Below are 22,767 nucleotides of genomic sequence, written 5' to 3' on the forward strand. Positions count from 1 at the left end.
ATTAATATGAAATATTTTACATATTAAGTTTTATTGGAGGAAAAACGGAAGGAATAATGGTTGGTGGCAGTATTCGATTGTTCATTTTGCAGACTAAATACAAAGTTAGGACACTAGTAAAGCAGGAAACAAAAAGTACAATTTTTTAAAAGAAATTTACCTAGGATATTTTTTAAAGTTGTCATAGGAAACAAGGAATTTGGTGCAGTTCCTTACACTTACATCATGGTGTAGTGTTTTTACTTTGCAATATTTGTCTTTGACTTTCAATAATACATAGGGGCATGAGACCTCATGGTATTTTCAAGGCTTAAGGTAATTTGATCATGGTTGAATGGTGTTATGAAAGTTCATTGCTCTATTCTGAATTTGTTGGCTTCTGGGTAAGTCTGAGAGAAAATTACTTCTTCTACTTGGATACATAGTTGATCAGCCAAACTCTAGGTGATACCAGACATGAGGTTGCTCTGTGTAGGTGCAACTTCTATTTGTTCCAGTTGCCTTTTGCCAGCTCTTGATGAACACAGACTTCCGTGTGGCTACCTCCCTCCTCTGCCTCTGTTGACAATCCCCCTCACCTCCTTATGCCACACAGTTCCTGGCTCTAGAAAGAGAACCAAGCTGCCCTCTGTTGGAGAATAAATACATTTATCCTTGAACGGCAATGGAGAACTAGGGTGATGTGATAGGGTGGGGGGATGTGTACAGAAAGAATGTGAAACGTGAAGTACCTTTTAAAAAAGGTTTTCTTGCTTAGCTCATAGAAGATCAACTATTTTTTGGCCTGACTTCATTTTTCTAAAGGCATTCACTAGCCCTGTGACATGTTTAAGGGTAAGAGATACTGGAATCTCCTTACCTTAAGAAACTGGATTGTGCTACTAACCTAAAACACTTCCAAGTGGGGAAGAAGGAATATACAGTTACTTGCCTTTAGGGTGTTTGTTTTTAAGAGTGCACTACAAGTCAGATCCAGTCAGGGCACTTTGCTTAGAAGTAAAATTATGCAGGTGGAGTGTGTGTGTGTGTGTGTGTGTGTGTGTGTGTGTGTGTGTGTGTGTGTGTGTGTGTGTGTGTGTGTACAGCAGCATTTTACCCTGCTGGAGATTTTAACTGTATTTCTGGAAGTATTCTGTTAGCAAATGTAACTGTGATGTAACGAATGCGTTTTACATGCAGTAATGAAATATAAATTGCTCTGTGAGGCTAAGTAAAACAGTTACTCTATTTTTGCCTTAGTCTTCTTACCTGCAGTTTGGGGGAGGAATATGGCAAAGAATATTTTTTTAAAAAAGGAATATCATTGAGAATGCAAAATAATACACTGTAAATTATATTAAGTCATTTAACAATATTAAACTGAAAACTTGCGTCATTTAACAATATTAAACTGAAAACTTGTAAGCCAGGCTAGCCCTGGAAAAAGTTGTGAGCAAGGCAATATGCCTTTGTTACTTCTCACCTTTACCGTCCCTACGATGTTCTCTTATCTCTCATTTCAGGTATGCTGTGGTCACCATTACTATTCTTCAAAGCCTGCTCTAAGGAAAAGAGAGTAGCATGATTGATGTTCACTATGTGTCAGCCTTTTTATTAGAAGTTTTACATGTATTTTCATTTAGTTAACTAAGATGACAGTCAAACTTGTGACACCAGCCCTCCTTCCCCAGCTTCAAATACTAGTTAGTCAAACTGCCTAGTCAAGTTTGTTATGAAATTTATTTACATCACATGATGATACACACAAATACCTGTGTACCTACCTACCTAAGTAGATTAATAATCCTGTTCTGTGTAAAGAAGTAGTGTTCCCTCAGTGGTAAAGAGTTTAGCTTTTGAAGCCAGACTACTTGAGGAAACCAAAGCTCCGGAGATTGTCACCTGCCCAAGGTCACATATCATTAGTGACATATCTACTAAAAGGATTCAGACCTGCATGTGATTGACTCCAATACCCATTCTTTCAACTCCTTTCAATCACTGCTCTCTACCCTGCTTTTCTGTTTATTCTATTAGCACATGAAAGAGTGAAATATTTCCTAAAATCCTGTATTTCTGTGATGTATGTCACATTTTATGCAAAACAAAAATTATTTTCACTTTTGGTGAGTCTAAAAGTACAGTTGATGATAAATAAAGAAGCTCTGTAGTTAGAATTTGGTAATATGGTGATGCTAGATTTAACTTGACACTGGAGCCTGAAGGTCTAGTAGAATCAGAGAAAACCTTGTTTTTTCTTAGATGTCATTGTTTACCTTCAGCTTGAAAAATAGAGCAAGTTGTTAGAAAGCTTAGAGGAATAAAAAGTAATAACCATCATGCTGCCCTGGAAGTAAAAGGAAATGATAAAGCATATACCTACAAGCTTAGTGATCAGTGATTTTAGCTATTGGCCAGACATTTAATTTACGTAAAAAATGGTGTGAGATGATGCTTTAAAACGTGTATCTGCAGACAGTTTTTGTGTCATTATTTATTTTGATATACTGACAACTGGCCACTTTAATTTGCACTTGTAATACAACTGAAATTATCTCATGAACATATATGTCAACACCCCTCGCCCCACACTGGGTTGTCCTGTAAACAAAACCTTATTATACTTGAACAGATATATTAAGGCTTATCTATGATAGCAGTTTGCTTGAATAAGCATTTAGACTGGGAAAGGCATCCTTTCATCTTAAAATGTGTAGTGAGTCTTCGCTTCCTACCCCCAAGCCCGTCTATTCTCCATCACTGGGCTGGGTTGGAGGTGGAGAAATCACCTTAAGCCAAGTCAGTGCAAGATCATAAAAGGTATGAAGAATGGCAATTCTCTGAAACTTCACTGTATTAAAAATGTCATCCTTATTCTCTTACCTTATCTTTGCCCTAGTTCTTTGATGAAGGATGCCATCATTTCTTTGATGTTTGTAGGGTTTAGGAGAATGTGGACCAATACATCTTTCTTCTTCTGATTACTTTCTATACGTGGGTTCTCAGTGATAGGAAAGTTAGAGAGTCCATGAGTAGAGTGTAGAAACATTAAAGGAAAGCTGTTGAGAAAATATTTCTGCCATATTTATTAAGCAATAGTGTGGTTTTCCTGGTCATTAATGTTGAGCTAATTTCCTTTCTGGCAGGCCCTTGCAGTATTTCATTTTTTTCATTAAAAAGGTGGGCTCTGTGAAAGCATTGATGTCTTTCAATAGTTAAAATCGATGCAGAGGACTCTCAGGTCTCTGGGACCACAGAGGCAAAGTTTCTGCTTTTGAGACAAGTTTCTCTTCTCTTTTTATCCCCCTTGAGATAAGCCTTGATTTTGAGATAAGCCTTTAGAGCTTTGATTAGAGAAATGGCCACAATAAAATGTGAATTTTCTCATGTTTTTTCAAGTAAGCACACTTGAGTTTATGGTGCATATAGACTACTTACTAGAGCTCTCTCTCCTTTGCTGCTTGAGGGCAATTTTCTCTCCACGGTACTCTTAGTCAGTGTGACTAGGATAGCTGGCTGATGTTTGTAGGAAGCACTACTCTTAAGTTTACTGGTGAAGGACTTCTCACTGGTTTGTACTGGATTCTCTTCAGTGGAACTGTTGATCTCTCTTTTCCATCTTGTGCATACCTGCCCACCCCTCCCCCAGTCAGTGTGTCAAAGTGCTTTGTCAGTAGCATGGTACTATATAAATATAAAGTCAGAATGGTGCTTGAACACGAGAAACTGTTTTGTAAGCTGTTTCCATAGGTCTGGTCTTACTTGAAGTTAACCAGTTGGAATGAGGTTCTTGGCTTAAAAATCGGTTTAAAAATCAGAAATCTTCCTATTAAATGAGTAGCAATTATTCTACAGGATTAATAACTAAAGTACAAGCTAGTGTGAGTAATGCCCTAAGTTTCCCTCTTTTAGGGGATGTCAGAAATGCCAAGTTTGTCAAGTGGCCACTCTCTGCACCCTTTCCCATTGCTCACACGTGCCTGACTCTCCATCACATCAGGAGATTGACCCCCAGCTCCTCCCAGGACCAAATAGTTTTTTCCCTTGAGCTACAGGAACCAGCCACTTGAGGCAGATCCTGCTGGTGAGCACCATGAATTGACCTGAAATGTGGAATACCACCTTTATTTGAAGCCTTTATTAAAACAGCAACAGAGAATTTAAGTCACAGCCTCCCGTAACCGAGGCTGACGAGAGCAGCAGAGGGGCAAGAGTAGTAGAAGCTGGCCGGGGAGGACCAGCACCGGCTGCGACTTGTGTTCTCCAGAGGGACCCTGCCCCGCAGGCCCCAGCCCTTCCTAATGTAGCTTCTCCTTCTCTGACAGGCCTACATCAAGCTGGTCTCCTCCATCTCTCACCCCCTTAAAAAATATTTTCATTTTTCCTCTGCAATGCAATATCATCAACATAGAGGTAAACCGTATTGTGACTTGGCAATATGGTGACGTAGTTAAGACCCCAGACTCTGCCTGCATTTGCTTCCCGGATCTGTAGTTACTGATGAAGTGATTTTGGACAGATGATTTAAGATCTCTGTGCTTCAGTTGCTTCTTCTTTAAATAACCCTCGTGAGCCTTATAAAGAGAGTTGGGTGAGTTAGTATTTGTAAAGCTCTTTAAAACAATATCTGCCATATGATAAGCTCTTTTTAAGTGTTTGCTATTATCACTGATGATTTAAATATAATCCTGAAAGCAGTCTAAGGCACTCTCTTCTGTCCTATTGAATACAGCATTCAATCACTCATTCAACAAATATTTATTAAGAGCATACTATATGCTAGGCGTGTTAGTCTGTCTCATTCCCAGTAGGCTTCATACTATGAGTATGACCCGACCCCAATTATATTATAGCAGTCTGAATTTCTGTCCCAATACTGCATTTGAAATCTAAGAGTGCAGATGGTTTTTATTCACACTCTTCAAGGTAAAGTGCATAATTTGGGCTTGGGTGGTATTGGCCTGAATGTCTGGGAGCTCTTGCTAAGTGACAGGATCATATTCAGCTGATCCTAATAGGGAGAGCCTGGTGGCCCTATAGCCTCAGGCAGCAAAACTTCCCCCTTGTCTGTGTAGTTAACTCTGCTGCCGGAGACTCGCTGATGAGTTAAGGGCTAAGACTCCCTTTAACCAGTAAAGAACGGACCTAGTTTCCTCGGGACCCACAGGCTGTTGGAACAGCCCCACTTTACTCCCCTTCTCCTACATCATTTTATGTCACACATCACACGTGTGCAGTGGTCTCCAACATTATTGTTTACTTGTATTTTTCCCACACTTTCTGAGTCTTTTTTTTTTTTTTTCCTGTATAAAAGTGTACATATTTAGGGGAAAAATAGAGCCTACTACTAATTCTACTCCCAGAGATAAGTGGACTAATTTATACTCTACTGGGGAGACAAGAATATACTAAAACTGAAAAAAAAGGTAGAATTACAGAAAATTGTAAGGGGAGATTTCCAAAAAACATATGTGGCCTCTTCCCAGTGTCGCCTCGGTCTGACCCTGTCCTTGATACATGAATCCCAGGGGTTCTCGAAGAACTGGGCAGTAAGAACCATTCTTAGGTTATATATTGAAATTGATTTCCTTATCAACCTGCCTGATAAAAGCTGAGATATGGTCCTGGGTGCTTAAAACAATAGAGTGGAATGATACTAGGATATATAGTGGGCAGCAGAGAGGAACAATGAAGGCCTAAGCAGGCATGAGGGGATGAGTAGTCCCATGGCTGTGACTTCAGCTGTGGTGACAGTTGTGTGTCAGAAGCATATACACCGGCATAACTGTGTGATGTTTTCTTTAAAAAAGATACTTGTACCCTTTCTTTGCATCATGGATTCCTTTGGTGGGAATCTTCTATAGCCTATAGACCCCTTCTCAGGATAAATTTTTAAATGAATAAAATATACAGGATTACAAGGGAAACCAGTTATATGTATAGAATACATTTATCAAAAATTTTTTAAATGTGTATGTACTATATATGTGCTTCTTCATAAATGTATTAAATGATGTGATCTAACATTTAGTGTAAAAATGATTATAATTTCAAGGTGGTGTTGAAAGGAAAAAATTACTTCAAGATATGTAGGTGATCAAGTCACAGGAATTGCTAATATGACTGTAGTGGTGTTTTTTTTTCTTTTTCCATACATTCACAATAGGATGAAATGCTAACTTGGAGGGTGAGGTTAGCAAAAATAAAGATGTATTTTTTTTCTGCCCAGGTTTACAAATATCCCTGAATTCTATGTGTGGACCCCTGGGTTCATGAGCCCCAGGTTGAGAACTCTTGTTTAGAAGCAACACTGAAGGCAGTACTGCCAGAGTGAGGAGTATTACGTTAGATACTGTGAAGACAGTGGAAAATTCTGTTTGTTGATAGGCTTTATGATAAAGGAAACTTGTCCTCCATTTTGGATTTTTTTTTTTTTAAATCAAAGGTGTATGATTTTTTAATAAGATTTTCTTCAAACTTCAAGGGCCTTTTCATTTTCCGTATTAGTACCTTGACTTACCTGTAAAATTTATAGACCCCTATGATCTTTTTAACTTAAACATTGACTATGTAATATTATAATAAGAGATAATTTAGGATTGTATTTTTCTTTTTTTTTAGGATTGTATTTTTCTATTCTGACACACGCATGTATGTGTATATATATATGTAGTTCTCATTATAGTTTTTAGATTAAAGTGTATTCCCCTACATTTCAAAAAACTAGGCAAGCTAATCACTCATTTCTGTTTGTACTTATGCTCCTTAATCTAAAATGTTTAGAACTATTGAAATAAATATTTGAATGAGCAAAGTCATTGGACAGTAATCCAAAGGGATGTGGCAATCAGTTGGCTCTAATTTCCTTGCTATTCTTTTCATTAGGTTATAGAAACTGAAATTTTCTATTCTTGTTCTGACCCCCAAGAATACACATAAAGTGAGTTTTCAGTTTCACTAGTTGCTGTTTACTTATATGTTGATTTTAATATATTTTTGTGTTTAATTGCTAAGTTCTTTTAGAAATAAATCCTTGGAGGTAATGTGCCAAGAAGCTCTAGATTTTTGAAATTTTGTTGTCACTTTTAGATCTTCATTCCTCCTGCCTCCTGACGTCCAGACTGACTTCTCCCGGTTTATTTTCTTTCCAGTTGCTAAATGCAATGAACACAGTCAGACATAGTCAGAAGGCAAAGGCCTGTGAGTTATGGGTGATTGCTCTTTTGTATTAACAGTGCCTATGGAGGGTCTCATTAACATGCACAGCATGGGGAATTTTTGAAGCTACCACACAGAGCTCAAAAAACCCAACTGCAAAGCAGACTTGATTGTTTATGCCTCAGTATTTTTATTTGGAGCTTTAAAGGATGTTAACAAAACTTCTTGGGGCAGGTGGAATGCCATATGGCACAGGGACTGGACCACCGCCATAGCTGTAGAGATTTATTGAAGCTTCTCCTTCTAGTGGGAGTGATATGAGTCCTTGGACTGTTTCCATTCAGTGATGACATTCATGTACAGATCGGCAATCAAGCTACTTAAAAGAGAACAAACCAGCAACCATCTAGAAAGAGACTTGTCATTTTAATATATACTTATTGATAGGGCCTGAAAAAGAGCATCTTTGTTAACACTGTCTTTATTGGATTCAAACCTCTTTTTTCACATATTGACACATTTAAAAAATTTTGTACAGATACTATTGTGGGGTAATCGGGGTGGTGGTGGGAGATACAGATGTACTGGTTTCCTATATACTAACTGAATACTCCTGAATTCTGATTTTATGTCTCTCTCTCACACACACACACACAAACACACACACACACACACACACACACACATCTATGGATAGTTCTGAATGGTGGCATAGCCATTAAGAGGCAGTGTCTGGGGCCTGCTGGGGTAACACCAAAAGTCACACTGCTCTTTGAGTTCTACCATTAGCACAGCAACCTTCCTCACCACAGTGTGTTTATGCCTTCCTTGAGGCAGGGTGGAAAGAATTGCCTTTGCAGTACTGCTTGCGACAAGTGCGGCTCGTGGTCTCTGTAGTAAGACCAGAAGCTCTAGAGAAGGAGAGGGCGGGGAAACTTTTTCAGTGCTTGAGAGAGTGAATGGATTATATCCTTGTTTAACAGAATTTGGAGAAATTGAATATTTGTTACTATGTCACTTACTTCAAATTATCAATACATATGTACTATAGAATACTGTACCTAATTCATGTTATGTAATATAGTTTTTTATAAATGGAGGCTGTCATTTTATGTGGAAATTGACACTGCAAATAATTTTAAGTAAAGATTAAACATAGAAGAACATTTACTTATTGACTCCTTTTTCACTATTTTTTTCCCCAATTTCTCTTTGATTCCTAAGGCAGAATTATAATTTCTCTCAGGAATACCCCAGAGTACTCTTTGATTCTTCATGGCTGCTCATATACCTATAATAAGGAGTGAACCAAACATATGAAGAAAAATTGTTTCATTGGATATAAAATATAAGAACTTCCATTCATGGGTACTTAACTATTTTCATAAATAAGCTACACACCCTTATGGTTTCCCTATTATTGTGACAACAATGCAAACTGGGTGCTATTATTTCCATTTTATAAAGGCAGAAAATGAGACCAAGAGAAATCAGGTAACCTCCTCAAATTCTCACGGGCATAGCTATTAAGAGGCAGAACTGGCTTTTAAAAAACCATTATCACTTGAACTCCAGAGTCCATCTTCTTTCCTTTATGTCTAAAATTCTGTCTTTTGTTTCATGGCAAATATTTCATAGGGATTTGCTATTTCCTGATTCAGGTACTTTGCTCTTTTGAGTTAAAAGACCCACAATGATCTCCAAATATGCCCCATAGAAGGAAGTGCTCTTTTAACAACAACAACCAAAACTTAGAAATGAGAGGTCATGCTAATGAGAAACAAGACACAATATAGCTGTTGAGGAAAGTGCCAACACAACTGCTGGCTAAGTCTGAGAATATAGCTTCTGCTTTTGTCCCAGTTAAGCTTTGAATGCATATGTAGTCATTTCCCTTTATAACTCTCTGTGGACAGAGTTTGCAGTATCAGATGTGAGACGATAGAAGTGGCTCCCAGTAAAGTGAAGCCTAGGAAGCTATGGCCTAAAATATAAGCTCTTTTTAAAAAACTTGTTTCCTTACTGAGCTTGCCAATTTCCATAATTAGTCAGAGGCAATTAAGTACTTTAATTAGTTTGATCTTTATGGAATTTCCAGCATATTTTTGTTTTGTAATCAGAACTAAATTTGAGTATATGACTAATATCCCTTATAAAGTCTTACGTTAACCTGCATCAGAATGGTTTACTTCCATTCCAGGTTGGAGATATTTTATTGGCATAATTTTCACATGCATTTCACAAAAACACAGTGTTTATACATTATTACTTATTTGGAATATCACATCATCCATCTGCAGGCAGCATGGAGTTAAGCAGAACATAATGGCTTTTCTTCATTTTTTAGTTTAGATGCAGCCACAAAATAAACATTTAAGATGCATTTATTAATACTTAATGTCAGCATTTAATATAAATTATCATTTAAATTTCTGTTATAAAATAATAGTGAATATAAAAGTTTATGTAATCTAGCAAGGCACCAGTTTAAGAGAGAGCTGCCAATCTATGTCTGTAAGATTTAGCATTCAAATCATGGTACAAATTAGGGTTGATTTGATTAATGAATTGCTGACTTCCAAATTTAAATTTACATAAGCACCTGAGAGAATCCAAACTATTTGGAAACTATTCTGAGTTATCTTATTTTTCTTGTACTTGTCTCTGCTTCTAGGTCCATTGAGTATGCCTATTGGATCAGGTTTTTTTTTTTCCTTTCTTATTTGTGCCTAAATCCATTCTTAAAATGATGACTGTCCTCAACTCACAACACACTTTCACCTCTACCCTCCACTCCCAGCTATTTTCTCTGAGGAGCACGATTGATTTTTGTTTTAAATTTTCAAATCCCCTTAAGTCATTTTCTTAACTACTTCATCACTGGGGATACTTTATGCTCTATTTCCTAATTATAATTTTTCAAACTTATTATTTTCCTTTTCAATTGATAAATCAACTGACAAATCAAGTGACAAACTCTATCTTGAATCCAAGATGACTGCTTTCTTGAGTTTTCAAAGAATGTGAGGATTCCTTTCAGTGGAATCTATCACAGAGGGTGGGGAGACTGGACTCAGGTGCAGCCTGCCTCCTTTGTGATTGAATCATGTTGAGGCCTTGGGACAGCCTCTGACTTCCTTAGATCTAATAGGATCAAAGAAGTGTAAACATTTGGTGGTAGTAGAACTAGAAAACAAACAATGGATTTAGTTCCATTAGTGCTATTAGCTTGGTAAACGGGAATTCTGTCCCAGAGTTCCTTTGAGCACTCTGAGTCCTGAAAACATAAAGGTGATGGGCACCTAAACAGAACTGACTATACTGAGAATGGGACTCGGAAGGAAATAAATAAGATTCTGTATTATATATTTCAGTTCTACACTCATTCCCTCTTCTGCCACTTAGGGGAAAGAAGTTTAAAAATCTCCTTTTTCTATGCTTTTTTCTTTTCTTGAAGTAAGAAATGACTGTGTGTATTGAAATGTTTTTTTCTTAAAGCTTTTGAATCCAAAGAATTGTGTTCAATACTTGTTCTATATATAAGTAAGGTTTGAGCATATCTAAAGTGACAGATTAGCTAGTTACAAAATTTATAGCTATAGGTTTTAGCTGTAAGAGGTAATCAACAGCATGGAAGCAACGGTAAGAAGCCCTCAGTGTACTTTATTCTTGTGTTAGCTTTTATCATGCTATTGAAATGCGTTAAGGGCAATTCTTTGTTATTGTTTGTGGCATGCAACTAGATTAAATAATGCTGGTCATTTGTTTAGGATTATATAAAACCTTTGCATTTATCCCAGTATCCACTTTCAAAATTGGAAAGCTCAACAGTGCGTTTTAGGGCAACAGAGCCTTCCTTTGTGCCTCTTACTGATCATCTGGGTTTGGATTCATTGTCGTGCTGCCAAATATTAGCTGTGTATGTTGGGCCACAGCCTATGAATCAAGCTGGGGGCACCCATAGGATGCGTGTATTAGTTCCTCCATATCTCTTTTCCAAACCATTACCTATTTCAGCAATTCAAGGGGCTCAAATACATGATTCACTCCTTTCTCTAATCTATTTATTGAGCACTTATGATATGTCAGGGGGTATGTAGAGGATTGTATGTATATAACAATGAACAGGACAGGCAAGATCCCAGTTCACAGAGGTTACATTCTATTATCCGAACATAAATAAGAAAGTATCAGCATAGTGATAGGGTGACAGAGGTACACGACTATTCATTAGAAGCACGTTTATAGTATGTGGTTAGGGGAACTGTTATCCATCCCTACTTTGAAAAATCACATGAAGATATTGCTTTACTTATTCTCCAGCAAATCACAGCAGGGGAAATTGGGCTCAGTGATCTTAAGACATTCTTATTATGTGGATCTCAAACATATGTGCAGATTGTTTACTGGCAATGAAAATAGTATGGTAATAAGGAAATCAGGTAATGTATACTCCTGATTATAGTTAAATAGGTCTACATATAGTGATAATAATGGTAAGCTAATACAGTCATAATTGTATGATAGAAAAATAGTATAGAAATAATGGTATAATATTTGGTGGTTGTAAAATCTAAGTATCATTTTATTTTTTCAGTAGCATCAACTAAGCACTACAATATGTTTTTTGGTATGCTGGATTTAAATTTAAAGAATAGCATTTTTTTCTATCCTGTGAACATCGTAAGAACCTAATAAACAGTATGTCAAAATTCTTCCTAATTTATAAAATGAAGCACGTATCTTAAATGGAGCAGCCAGAACGAAAAAGTAGAGGTTTTGTCAATATGTATGCATAATTGAATTGAAAGTAATTAGTACATTCATTTTAGCACAATTTTGTTATTTGGTTCTGTGATTCATGGGAAAGATGCTTGCTGGTTCTTGGGAGTATGTAGATGTCTGCTAGCTAGTTGGAAATAGTAATATGAAGAGTACTTAGCATACTCAATCACATACTATGCCCCTCCCATGGTATTAGGTGCTTTCTTGTTTCATTTGATCATCAGTAGGACCCCATTTTTACAATAAAAGAAAGTGAAGATCCAGGCAAATACACATAGGGAATGGGGAAACTAGGATTCAACTTCCTGCCCTCTGATTCCAAGTACCTTGTAGGCCCTTTCCACTCTTTGTAACAGGAAACTCCATCTTCCTGTCATATTTGATGTACCCACATGTAAATAAAAGAAATCTCACAGGTACTTAACTTTCAGTGAATATTTTATGGCAAAAACTAATCTAGGTAAATTAAATTTATGGGTCATCTCCAAAGGTCCTTGTAACAATGATTTTAGTTACTTCATGGACTAAAGGATCTACAATTAGTACATAGCAACATTAACTGATCTTCAGTTTTATATTCTCTCTATTACTCTATTTGACATCTACACCTTTTAAATTTGGAGATGTGGAAAGACAGAAAGTAATAATTAACAGAAGGGCGAAGAAAAGAGGATAAATTTTCCAAAAGTAGGGCAGTTTGAAATTCAGTAATTAAACCAGGTTTTTGTTGTAGTAACAAACTTTCCCTGACCATTTTCTTATGAATTTTTCATGGGGTACTTTGAAGATTCAACATTTTTCCTATTATTATTTTCATCCACATTCATCAGTGAACTTGAGGATGGATAGTCATCAAATGAAGTGCATATTCTGGATGAAAAGAATTGTATGAATAAAGGAAAAGATATTAAGGGGACACATTCTTACTTGCTCTCTAATTTTCACTATGTGTAGAAAATAAACTACATTAAACAATATTCCTTAACTAGAAGAGAATCACTGAGAAGCCATAGGCAATAAGATTGTCCACACAATGGATCATTTATTTTTCTTTATGATTTAAGTGATTTTATATTATTTTTAAGCAGCATATTTTAATTTTCATGAATTAGCAAAAGGTGGGAGTATGATGCTTTTTTGTCCATCAACATTTGTGAGTAGATTTACAATATGCTGTAGACTCAACAAATGACATCCATATGACAAAACTCAATCTTCTGATCCTTCTTTTCATATATAACGCATATATGACACTTCAACAGTGAAAGATACTTTTTGATTGTAATGAGGCAAATACATTTCTTCTGTTGACTTGTGTACAAATGTATTTCCCAATATAAAGTAAAATACTCTGCTTTTCATAAAAGAAAAAAATATATTTCTTACAATGAAAAATATTCCACCTCTTATTTAAATTATTTTGTGCATTTTTGTTGTTAAAGTTCCATGCTGCAGATCCATATTGCATTTCTTCAGATAATTTCTGATATTATGAATCATGTGATCCCTAATGGAGTATGTACTTTTGCATAAACAAATTATAGATTCCTCTTCACAACGAACCTAGGATGGTCTATACATATTTCTTTCCTACCCACCCCTATGTTATATTATTACTCAAAAGTGTATATATAGTACAACTTAGGAATTAAAAGAGTGGACAGTCTAGTTAAACTTTAGTGAGTTTACAATCTGTGCATCAGGGAAAGAAACTTCTGTGAAATGATTTGAAGTAACTGTTACGTAATACAGTTCAGGTACCTCAAAAAATAAAACTCAAATGCATAAATTCTGAGAATAATGCAGTGATGATCATTATGTGAGGGAAAGGTTACCAGAAAGTGCTTGATTTTGCTATTTATTCCCCACCCTTTGCATTACACTTTTTGAGGGCTTATTTCTCATATAAATTTTTCTTCGGTATACACAATTTTAAAGATTTTTTTAAAATTTTTACTTGACGAAAGCTTTTTATGGCCAATAATTTTTAAGACAAAAATTTCCCTTTCTAAGTTGTTAATGATTTTTAAAGAGATTTAATTGAGATATAATTTACATATCGTACAGTCTATTTACTGTGTACAATTCAATGGTTTTTAATATATTCACAGTATGTGCAACCATCACTAGAGTTTGTATTAGAATATTTTCATCACCTCAGAAAAGAAACCCTGGACCTGTTTGCTTTTACCTCCCCTCTCTTTCCCTCATCCCTCCTACCCCAGCCCTAAACAACCACATATCTTTTTTTTCTATGTAGAATCCTCTGTTTCAGACATTTTATATGTATGGAATCACATAAATGTGGTATTTTGTGATTGGCTTATTTCACTTAGCATAATGTCCTTTAGGTTCATTCATGTTGTAGTATATGTCAAAATTTCCTTCCTTTATATGACCGAATAATATTTCATTATACGGATTTTATACATTTTGCTTATTCATTCAGCCGTTGACATACATTTGGGTTGTCTTCACATTTTGACTGTTATGAATAATGCTGCTATGTTGGTGTGTAAGTTTTTGTGTGGACATATGTTTTCTACTCTCTTGTGTATATACCTAGCAATGGGATTCCTGGGTCCATGGTAACTCTCTATTTAATTATTCGAGGAACTGTTTTCCAAAGCAACTGCACCATTTTACATTCCCATCAGCGTTGTATGAGTCTTCCAATGTCTCCATGTTATGGACTGAATGTTTATATGCCCCCAAAATTCATATGATGAAGACTTAACTACCCATGTGATGGTATTTAGAAATGGGGCCTTTGGGAGGTATTTAGGGTTAGATGAGGTCATGAGGGTGGAGTCTTCATAAGTCCCCTTATAAGAAGTGATCAGTACTCTTATAAGAAGAAAACCAGGTAAGGAATGATTAATGCCCTTATAAGAAGATATGCCAGAGAGCTTGTTCTACCTCTCTCTCGATCCATGCGCCAGGAAAAGGCCATGTGAGCACACAGCAAGAAGAGAGCTTTCACGGGAAGCCTAACTGGCCCTCACCTTGTTCTTGGATTTCACATGCTCCAGAACTGTGAGAAATAAATTTCTCTCATTTAAGCCTCTTAGTCTATGGTATTCTGTTATGGCAACCCAAGCTGACTAATACACTCCATATTCTGGTCAACAGTTGTTATTATCTTCTTGATTATAGCAATCCTAGTAGGTATAAAGTGGTACCACATTGTGGTTTTGATTTACATTTCCCTGATGACTAACTGGTGCTGAGCATTTTTTTAATGTGTATTGATTGGTCATTTGTATACCTTCCTTGGAGAAGTGTTAAACCAATTAACACTTAAACCAATTTTGAATTGGGTTATTTGTCTTTTTATTATTGAGTTGTAAGAATTCATTATATATTCTGAATGAAGAGCTGTAAAAGCTATTTATATATTCTGGGCCAATTTCATTCTTTTGCTTGTAACTATCCAGTTATCCTAGTACCATTTGTTAAAAAGACTGTTCTTTTCCTATTGGATCATCTTGGCACCTTTGTCAAAAATCAATTGACCATGGGCAGATATGTGGGTTTATTTCTGTACTCTCAATTCCATTAATATGTCTGTCCTTGTGCAAGTACCACACTGTCTTGACTACCACTGCTTTATAGTAAGTTTGAAATCAAGAAGTAGGAGTCCTCCTACTTTGTTTTTTGTTTTCAATACTGTTTTGATTATTCTGGGTCCCTTGTGATTCCATATGAATTTTAGAATCAGCTTCTCGTTTTCTACAAAGAAATGTTTGTTCTCTGTTGGGAATTTCATTGCATCTGTGTATCATTTTGGATAGTATTTCCATCTTAACAATGTTAAGGCCTCTGAACAATATATAGGTATATTTCCACTTATTTTGATCTTTGATTGCTTTCAACAATGTTTTGTAGTTTTTAGAGTACATGTTTTGCACTTTTGTTAAATTTATTCCTCTGTATTTTGTTCTCTTTGGTACTACTGTAGGTGGAATTGTTTTCTTAATTTCTTTTTGGATGGTTCATTGCAAGTGTGTAGAAATACAATTGACTTTTGTATATTGATCTTGTATCCTGCAACCTTACAGAACTTCTTTATTCTAAAAGTTTTTCAGTGGATTCTTTAAGATTTTCTATATACAAGATTATGTCATCTGTGAATAGTTACTTTTACTTCTTCCTTTCTAATCTGAATGCCTTTTATTTCTTTTTCATGCCTAATTGTCCTGTTAGAACCTCTAGTACAATGTTGAATAGAAGTAGCAAGAGCATATATCCGTGTCTTGTTCCTGATCTTAGAGGGATCTTTTTAGAGGGAAAGCATTCAGTTTTCACCATTAGGTATGATTTTTAACTGTGGGTTTTTCATAGATGCCCTTTATCAGGTTGAGGAAGTTCACATCTCTTCCTAGTGCTTTTTGGTTTGGTGGTGGTGGTTGTTGTTTTACCGTGAAAAGGGTATCGAGTTTTGTCAAAGTCTTTGTCTGTGTATACTGAGATAATCATGATTTTTGTTTTCTCTTATTTTGGTTTGAGTTATTACATTAACTGATTTTCAAGATGTTGAGCCAATCTGGTATCTTGAGATAAATTCCCTTTGGTTATGGTGTGTAAATATTTCCCTATGTTGCTGCATTTAGTTTGCTGGCATTTTGTTGCTATATTTGCATCTATATACATAAGAGACATTTGTGTTTTTCTTGTGATATTTTTGTCTGGTTATGGCATCAGGGAAATACTGGCCTTATAGAATGAGTTAGGATGTGTTCCCTCCTTTAATACTTTGGAAGAGTTTTTGAATACACGGTATTGTTTATATGTTTGTAAAATTTAATGGAAAAGCCCTCTAGACCTGTGCTTTTCTTTGTGGACAGGTTTTTTTTTTTTTAACTATTTTAATTTCTTTATTTGTTATACAATTTATATTGCATATTACTTATTGAGACAATTTTAGTAGTTTTTGTCTTTCTAGGAATTTTTCCATTTCATCTAAGTTATCTAATATGTTGCCATACAATTGTTCATAGTTTTCCTTTATAATCTTCTTTATTTCTGTAGGGTCAGTAGTAATGTCGCCTCTTTCATTTCTGATTCTAGTAATTTGAATCTTCTCTCTCTTTTTCTTTTTTTTTGAAAAGGGTAAATTTTGCTCTGTAAATTATGCCTTCATAAAGTAAAAATGAAAACTACTGTTTGACCTATTTTTTTCATTTAATCTTGTAAAGAAAAACTCTATTTCGTCTGCTGCTCTCTACTATTACTACACTCCCAACACTTCTGACACAAGATGTGTGGGTTTAATCTCATACTGTCCAATTCTCTGATACCAGGTGGGTGTCCTACAATTCAATTCCATTCTGACCCTATCTACCTGGAGTTAGTGTCAGATCCTACAAGTTAAAAGTTCCACAAGACTGCCCTCACTTCAGAAGCCAATCACAAGTCCCAGGTTGTCACCTGTGCTTCTGACCAACCAGCTATACATTGGGCTTCCCACTACTCCCTCCTCAGGTCTGATAATTTGCTAGAACGACTCACAGAACTCAGGGAAACACGTACTTATGTTTACCAGTGTAATATATAATAAAGGATACAAATGAATAGCCAGATTAAAGAGTTACATACGGCCAGGTCTGGAAGGTTCCTGAGTGCAGGAGCTTCTGTCCCTGTGGAGTTGGGTGTGCCTCCTAACAACCCACCCACCTCCTGGCAGGTAGCTGGGTTCACTGACTCAGAAGCTCCCTGGACCCTATAGTTCAGGGCTTTTTATGGAGGCTTCATCATATAGACATGACTGATTTTTAACTCAGTTTCCAGCCCTCTCCCCTCTCCAGAGTTCTAAGCTTCTAACCATGGCTTGGTCTTTCCAGTGCCCAGCCTCCATCCTGAAGCTATCACTGAGCCCACCAAGAGTCACCTCATTAGAACAAAGATGCTCCTGTTACCCAAGAAATCCCAATGGATTGGGACCTCTGTATCAGGAACTGGGATCAAAGGCCAAATGGTAGAATGAAAGATGCTCTTGACACATTTTATCATCTAGGAAAATACAAAGATTTTAGGAGCTCTGACCAGGAGCCAGGGACAACGACCATATCAGCACTTTAGGATAGATAATCTTATTTTCTTCATTTCAGAGAGGAAGAAATCAAAATGTGGAAAAACTTAAGGACTCACATTCAGGCTGAGTTTTGTTTAATCTTTATCTCTTCTGGATGAAAATTGGATTTTAAGTTTAACTTTTTAAATTCAAAAGTGTGAAAGCTTTTTTTTTTTTTTTTTTTTGTGGTATGCGGGCCTCCCCATCGGCAGGCGGACGCGCAACCACTGCGCCACCAGGGAAGCCCGAAAGCTTTTAATTCCTATTGCTTAAGGTAAAATTTTCAGGCTCTTAAATATGAGTGATGGCTTCAAACACAGTTTTTTGTGCCATTAGCCAGACATATTAGTGTTAACTCAGCTTCCTGGGAGCTGACCTACAGCCATTTCTTGGGCTATTCTGACTCCTCTCTTTGAGTAGGTGAGGGAAGTTTGTGATTAGCATGGGAGGGGGATAGGTACACACTTCAGGTTTTTCTCTTGAACGCGGCTAAGTCAGGATGGGGGAAGTGTTGGCTGCTTCAGTAAAACCTTTTCCTTGACCTTCTACGGGCCCTCACAGTGAATGAGTTGTACGCGGAAGCAAGAAGTTACTAGTATGCTAGTTAATCCTAATTGGCCTGCACAGAGTTGGAAAGCATAGTATCAGGAGGACTCTGAAATTAAGGCAGTAGTTTCTTCTGACTTTATTTCTGGTAGATTAAAAAAAAAACCAAAAAACACTTTTCAGTTAAATAGAGCTCATTATTTGCCTTTATAAAATGTAAAGGCTCCTTAAGGCAATGAGAAGCTATTAAGTGCCTGCTGTATGCTTAGTATTTTTTGGCTTTTTATTCTCTATTGGAAAGTCCAGCCCACTTAGAGGAATTCTTTTAATGTTAAACTTTATATATATATACCTCTCCTGCTTTTCGTATTTCTCTCTGAACATTTATTGCATTGATTCCAAAACATCTTTCAGATTCTTTCCCAGCAATTTAAATTTGTGCATCTGTGCCAAGAAGGGATTATGTTTGTTGCTGTGCACGTGCTTTATGGGGCTATGTTCTTTTTTTCAATAATTCTTTTACCAGAGTCGATATGAGGCTGGTTAATAGTTTTTCATACGGTAGTAGAATTTTCTGAAGCAGAGAGAATGTAATTGTGAAATTTAAAAATACGCAAACAAGGGCCAAAAGGTTTAGGCTGTGTATTTTCTGTAAGCACTGTGAACTTTGAAACCGGCAATATGTTTTTGCGTTGGATGAGATAATAGCTTCAAAAATATTACGTACAATAAAAATATAGATTATGGCTCTAGGCAGTGTGTGTGTACCTGTGTGTGTGCATGGTAATATGCCTTGAATCAGGAATCAGAAGACTAGGTTTTGTCACTCGTCAGCTGTAGGAAGCCATTAATCCCTGTTTGCCTCAGTTTTCTAATTCCTGATACCTGCCTCACCTCATTTTTAACTGTGCAATGAGATTTACTGTGTGAAAGGGCTGGAAACTGTAGAGTTGTTAAATTGTGAAATAGTATTGTTATAAGTCCATGTGTTTATAGCCAGTTCACTGTTGATTGTAGTATCATTTTAATGAGACTGAGGCCAGGGTCCCAAGATTTTAAAAAAATCTTACATGAATGTGTGTATGTGTCTATAAGTTTTCTTTATGATATGAGGCAGGTAGAAAAAATTGAAGGATGATATTCCACACAGATGGATGCCCAGGGGAGGTTCATTTTGTGAGAAGTGTTGATGTTTAGAATTCATTTTAAGAGATGTTTAAAGTTTCAAGTAAGCTTTGTTACATTAATATATTTAACTTCAGTGTAAGTTAGATGTTTTTAGAAAAGTTTGAAATTTTAGATTTGTTTATTTTTGGAAATGAGAAGATCATGAAATGCTAAAACAGAGAAAGGCTGATTACTGCTTGTGGTTCTCTTAAAAGTTTAAACAATCTTAGAAGCTCTTTTTGTCATAGTTCGTCTCCATTTTCTTGATATTCTCTGTAATCGATAAATCTTAAATTCTTCTTATTCCCATTTAATATAAAGATTACATTTCAATCCTGGCTTGTTCTTCTGATAGTACCATAAACATCCCAGGAGGCACACTGTATCTGCTATTCTGCTAGGAATTGAAAGTTACACTGTTACACCTGAAATTCATTCATTCTTGCCCTCTGATAGGGCACATACAGAGTATAGTTCACTATTTACCAACCCTGAGAAAAAGAATTACTGTGTGCATCCCCAACCATTGTGGTTACCGATGGTTCAAGCCATGTATAAAAATCACAGACTTTATCTGTGGTGCTTTTTTTCTGTCGTGCAGACACAGACTTACCATTTGCAGCATCTTTAGAAAGTTTACTAAGTAACATAATCAATGTGTAAGAGGCCAAAGTCTGGATGAGTGATTCAGTGCTTTAGGTGACCTCAATTTACTTCTTGCAACAGCAATGTTTTCTCCCTTGTGAGCATTTGTACTCAATCCTTTGTAGATTATTATAGGATATTATTCAAACTCTTCTGTAGAAATTGTTAATAATAGGCATGACAGTGTGCCCCTGATAGTATGTATGTTGTAGCACTTGATCCACAGTGCTTCCATGGCAGGTATGTCCCATGTATTGTACAAATATTAGCTCATTTAATCTCAAAATAACCATATGATGTGTTTATTATTATTTTACAGATGAGGAAACTAAGGCAAAGAGGTGCTGTACTAACTTTTCACACAGGTAGCAGAGCTACATGGTAAACTCTCTAAAGTCCAAGCTCTTAACTACTATTCTATGTTCCTTTCTGGTCAGTTCATCAAATCATTCGTTAAGTTAAATGATACTTAGAAAATATGAGTTATCCTACATGTCACCAATGGGGAAATTAGACCATGGGGCGTACCAGTCAACAATTGTGAGTGTTTGTAGACAGTAGGGTGTCTGCCCATGTGGGAGAGATGATGGCACCTTTCCAGTTTCTCAGTTTAAATTTTGTTTGGAGTATTTCTTGTGGGGGGTGGAGATGTTAGTCTTGCCATTCTTTCTCTGATTAAGTAGCTTGAGGAGTGAGAGAGTTGGCTGAATCCTGCCTTGATTCGACTAGATACCAGGCACTATTCTGAACATAGGACACGTAATGGAGATTAATACAATGTCAGAGCAGTTTACAGCCTAGTGGTGAGCACTGTGGCCTTTGGCAAGTTAATTTGTTGTGTAGATATAAGACTCTAGGTCTATAAAATGAAGGGATTATTTTGCTCATATTTTGTAATGTATAATACTTCTTAATTGTCAGTTAAATATAACATGATTAAATACAATAAAAATTAAGTGAACATATTCCTACCTGATGTAACACTAATGCGTCTCAGTTAGATACTAGATTGTTTTTTGTTTTGTCTTTCCTTCTCGAATCAGTTGTTAATTTTGTGTGTTAATATGTAAATTTTTTTTTTTCTTTTTTTTTTTTCCGATACGCGGGCCTCTCACTGTTGTGACCTCTCCCATTGCGGAGCACAGGCTCCAGACGCGCAGGCTCAGTGGCCATGGCTCACGGGCCCAGCCGCTCCGCGGCATGTAGGATCCTCCCGGACCGGGGCGCAAACCCGTGTCCCCTGCATTAGCAGGCAGACTCTCAACCACTGTGCCACCAGGGAAACCCTGTAAATTTTTATTCATGTAGAAAAACTGGTTTAGAAATGTCTTTCAAAAAGTCATTTTGTAAAAAATTTATCAGAAAAATGTACCGTTTGACAAATAGACTTGTATTTTATCTAAAGAGAGAAGAAGTTTTCAGCTGCCATTATCTAATTATGTTAAATTCTGAAAAAGAAACTTCAATTATTAAAAATCCCCTTTGTCTGACTACAGCAATTTGGTAGTGATGTTAAGGCTCTGAGAGAAAGCTCTACTTCCAGGAGATTAAGATCTCCTGGGGCTTTTATGACTGAAACTCTCAGTTATTCTCTGCTGGAATTCTTACTGACTTCATGTATTGTTCATTTGTCTGTAGCATATGGTACAGTAACAGTCCCTTAGCAGGTTACATTTCCCTCTTAGCCATATAGAGAAGAGTAGTTCTGTTGTTTACATAGATTATCGCACAGTGATTTTTCCAACATTTTACCATGCATCCTCTGCCATTTTGTCAACTTCAAGTTGATTTTTATTAATTTAACGGTATGTTGCCTTTAAAAAATACTCCACATACAACTCCACATTGAAGAAATGTTGATAGAGATAAGAAATTGCCTCCTAGAGTGTTTCAATTTGTAGATTAAATTTAATATGGATCTGATATCAGTACTAAATAAAGCTGTGAGGTTTCATTTCTTCTTTTTCCAGAGAGCTTGAAGTTGAGCGGATTCTGCTTAGGAACCAGCACCATGATGCTACTTGTATTACAAAAGTCCCTTACATTTTATACCGTTTAGCAAGCAGATTTAGCAAGTGACATACATGGTTTCGTTATCTTCAAAACAGTCTCAGCAGTGCTTGTGTTCAGAATATTGAAGAAATTCTTCTGGGCATACATACTTTCTTGATTGAGATTAATACTGGTTTCTATTAAACCAGAAAAGAAATTACTGAATGCCTGTGCCCTTTTTCATCAAGCCCACAATATTCACTTATTCTTGCCTTCAAGTTACTGATTCCTTGTTCTGTTTCCCACCCCTAACCTTACTTTATTCATTGGCCCTTATCTTTTTTTTTTTTTTTTTTTTTTTTTTTTGGTACGCGGGCCTCTCACTGCTGTGGCCTCTCCCGTTGCGGAGCACAGGCTCCGGA

The 22,767-nt window shown here is 36.4% G+C and overlaps 1 protein-coding gene across 11 annotated transcripts in view; it reads left to right on the forward strand.

Annotated features, from left to right (window-relative positions):
* Positions 1-22,767, forward strand: part of IMMP2L (inner mitochondrial membrane peptidase subunit 2) — a 904,212-nt gene that overhangs the window by 356,774 nt on the left and 524,671 nt on the right. For 2 of the 11 annotated variants that reach the window (XM_055084910.1, XM_028489869.1), the window contains one exon: positions 1,503-2,556. The exons of the other annotated variants lie outside the window; for them this stretch is intronic. In XM_055084910.1, coding sequence (XP_054940885.1) covers positions 1,503-1,545 — 43 coding nt within the window. In that variant the 3' untranslated portion in view covers positions 1,546-2,556. Of the gene's footprint in view, positions 1-1,502; positions 2,557-22,767 lie in introns of those variants that run through there. 11 annotated transcript variants of the gene reach the window in all.

This window comes from Physeter macrocephalus, chromosome 5, assembly GCF_002837175.3.
Source record: "Physeter macrocephalus isolate SW-GA chromosome 5, ASM283717v5, whole genome shotgun sequence".
Classification (NCBI taxonomy): domain Eukaryota; kingdom Metazoa; phylum Chordata; class Mammalia; order Artiodactyla; family Physeteridae; genus Physeter; species Physeter macrocephalus.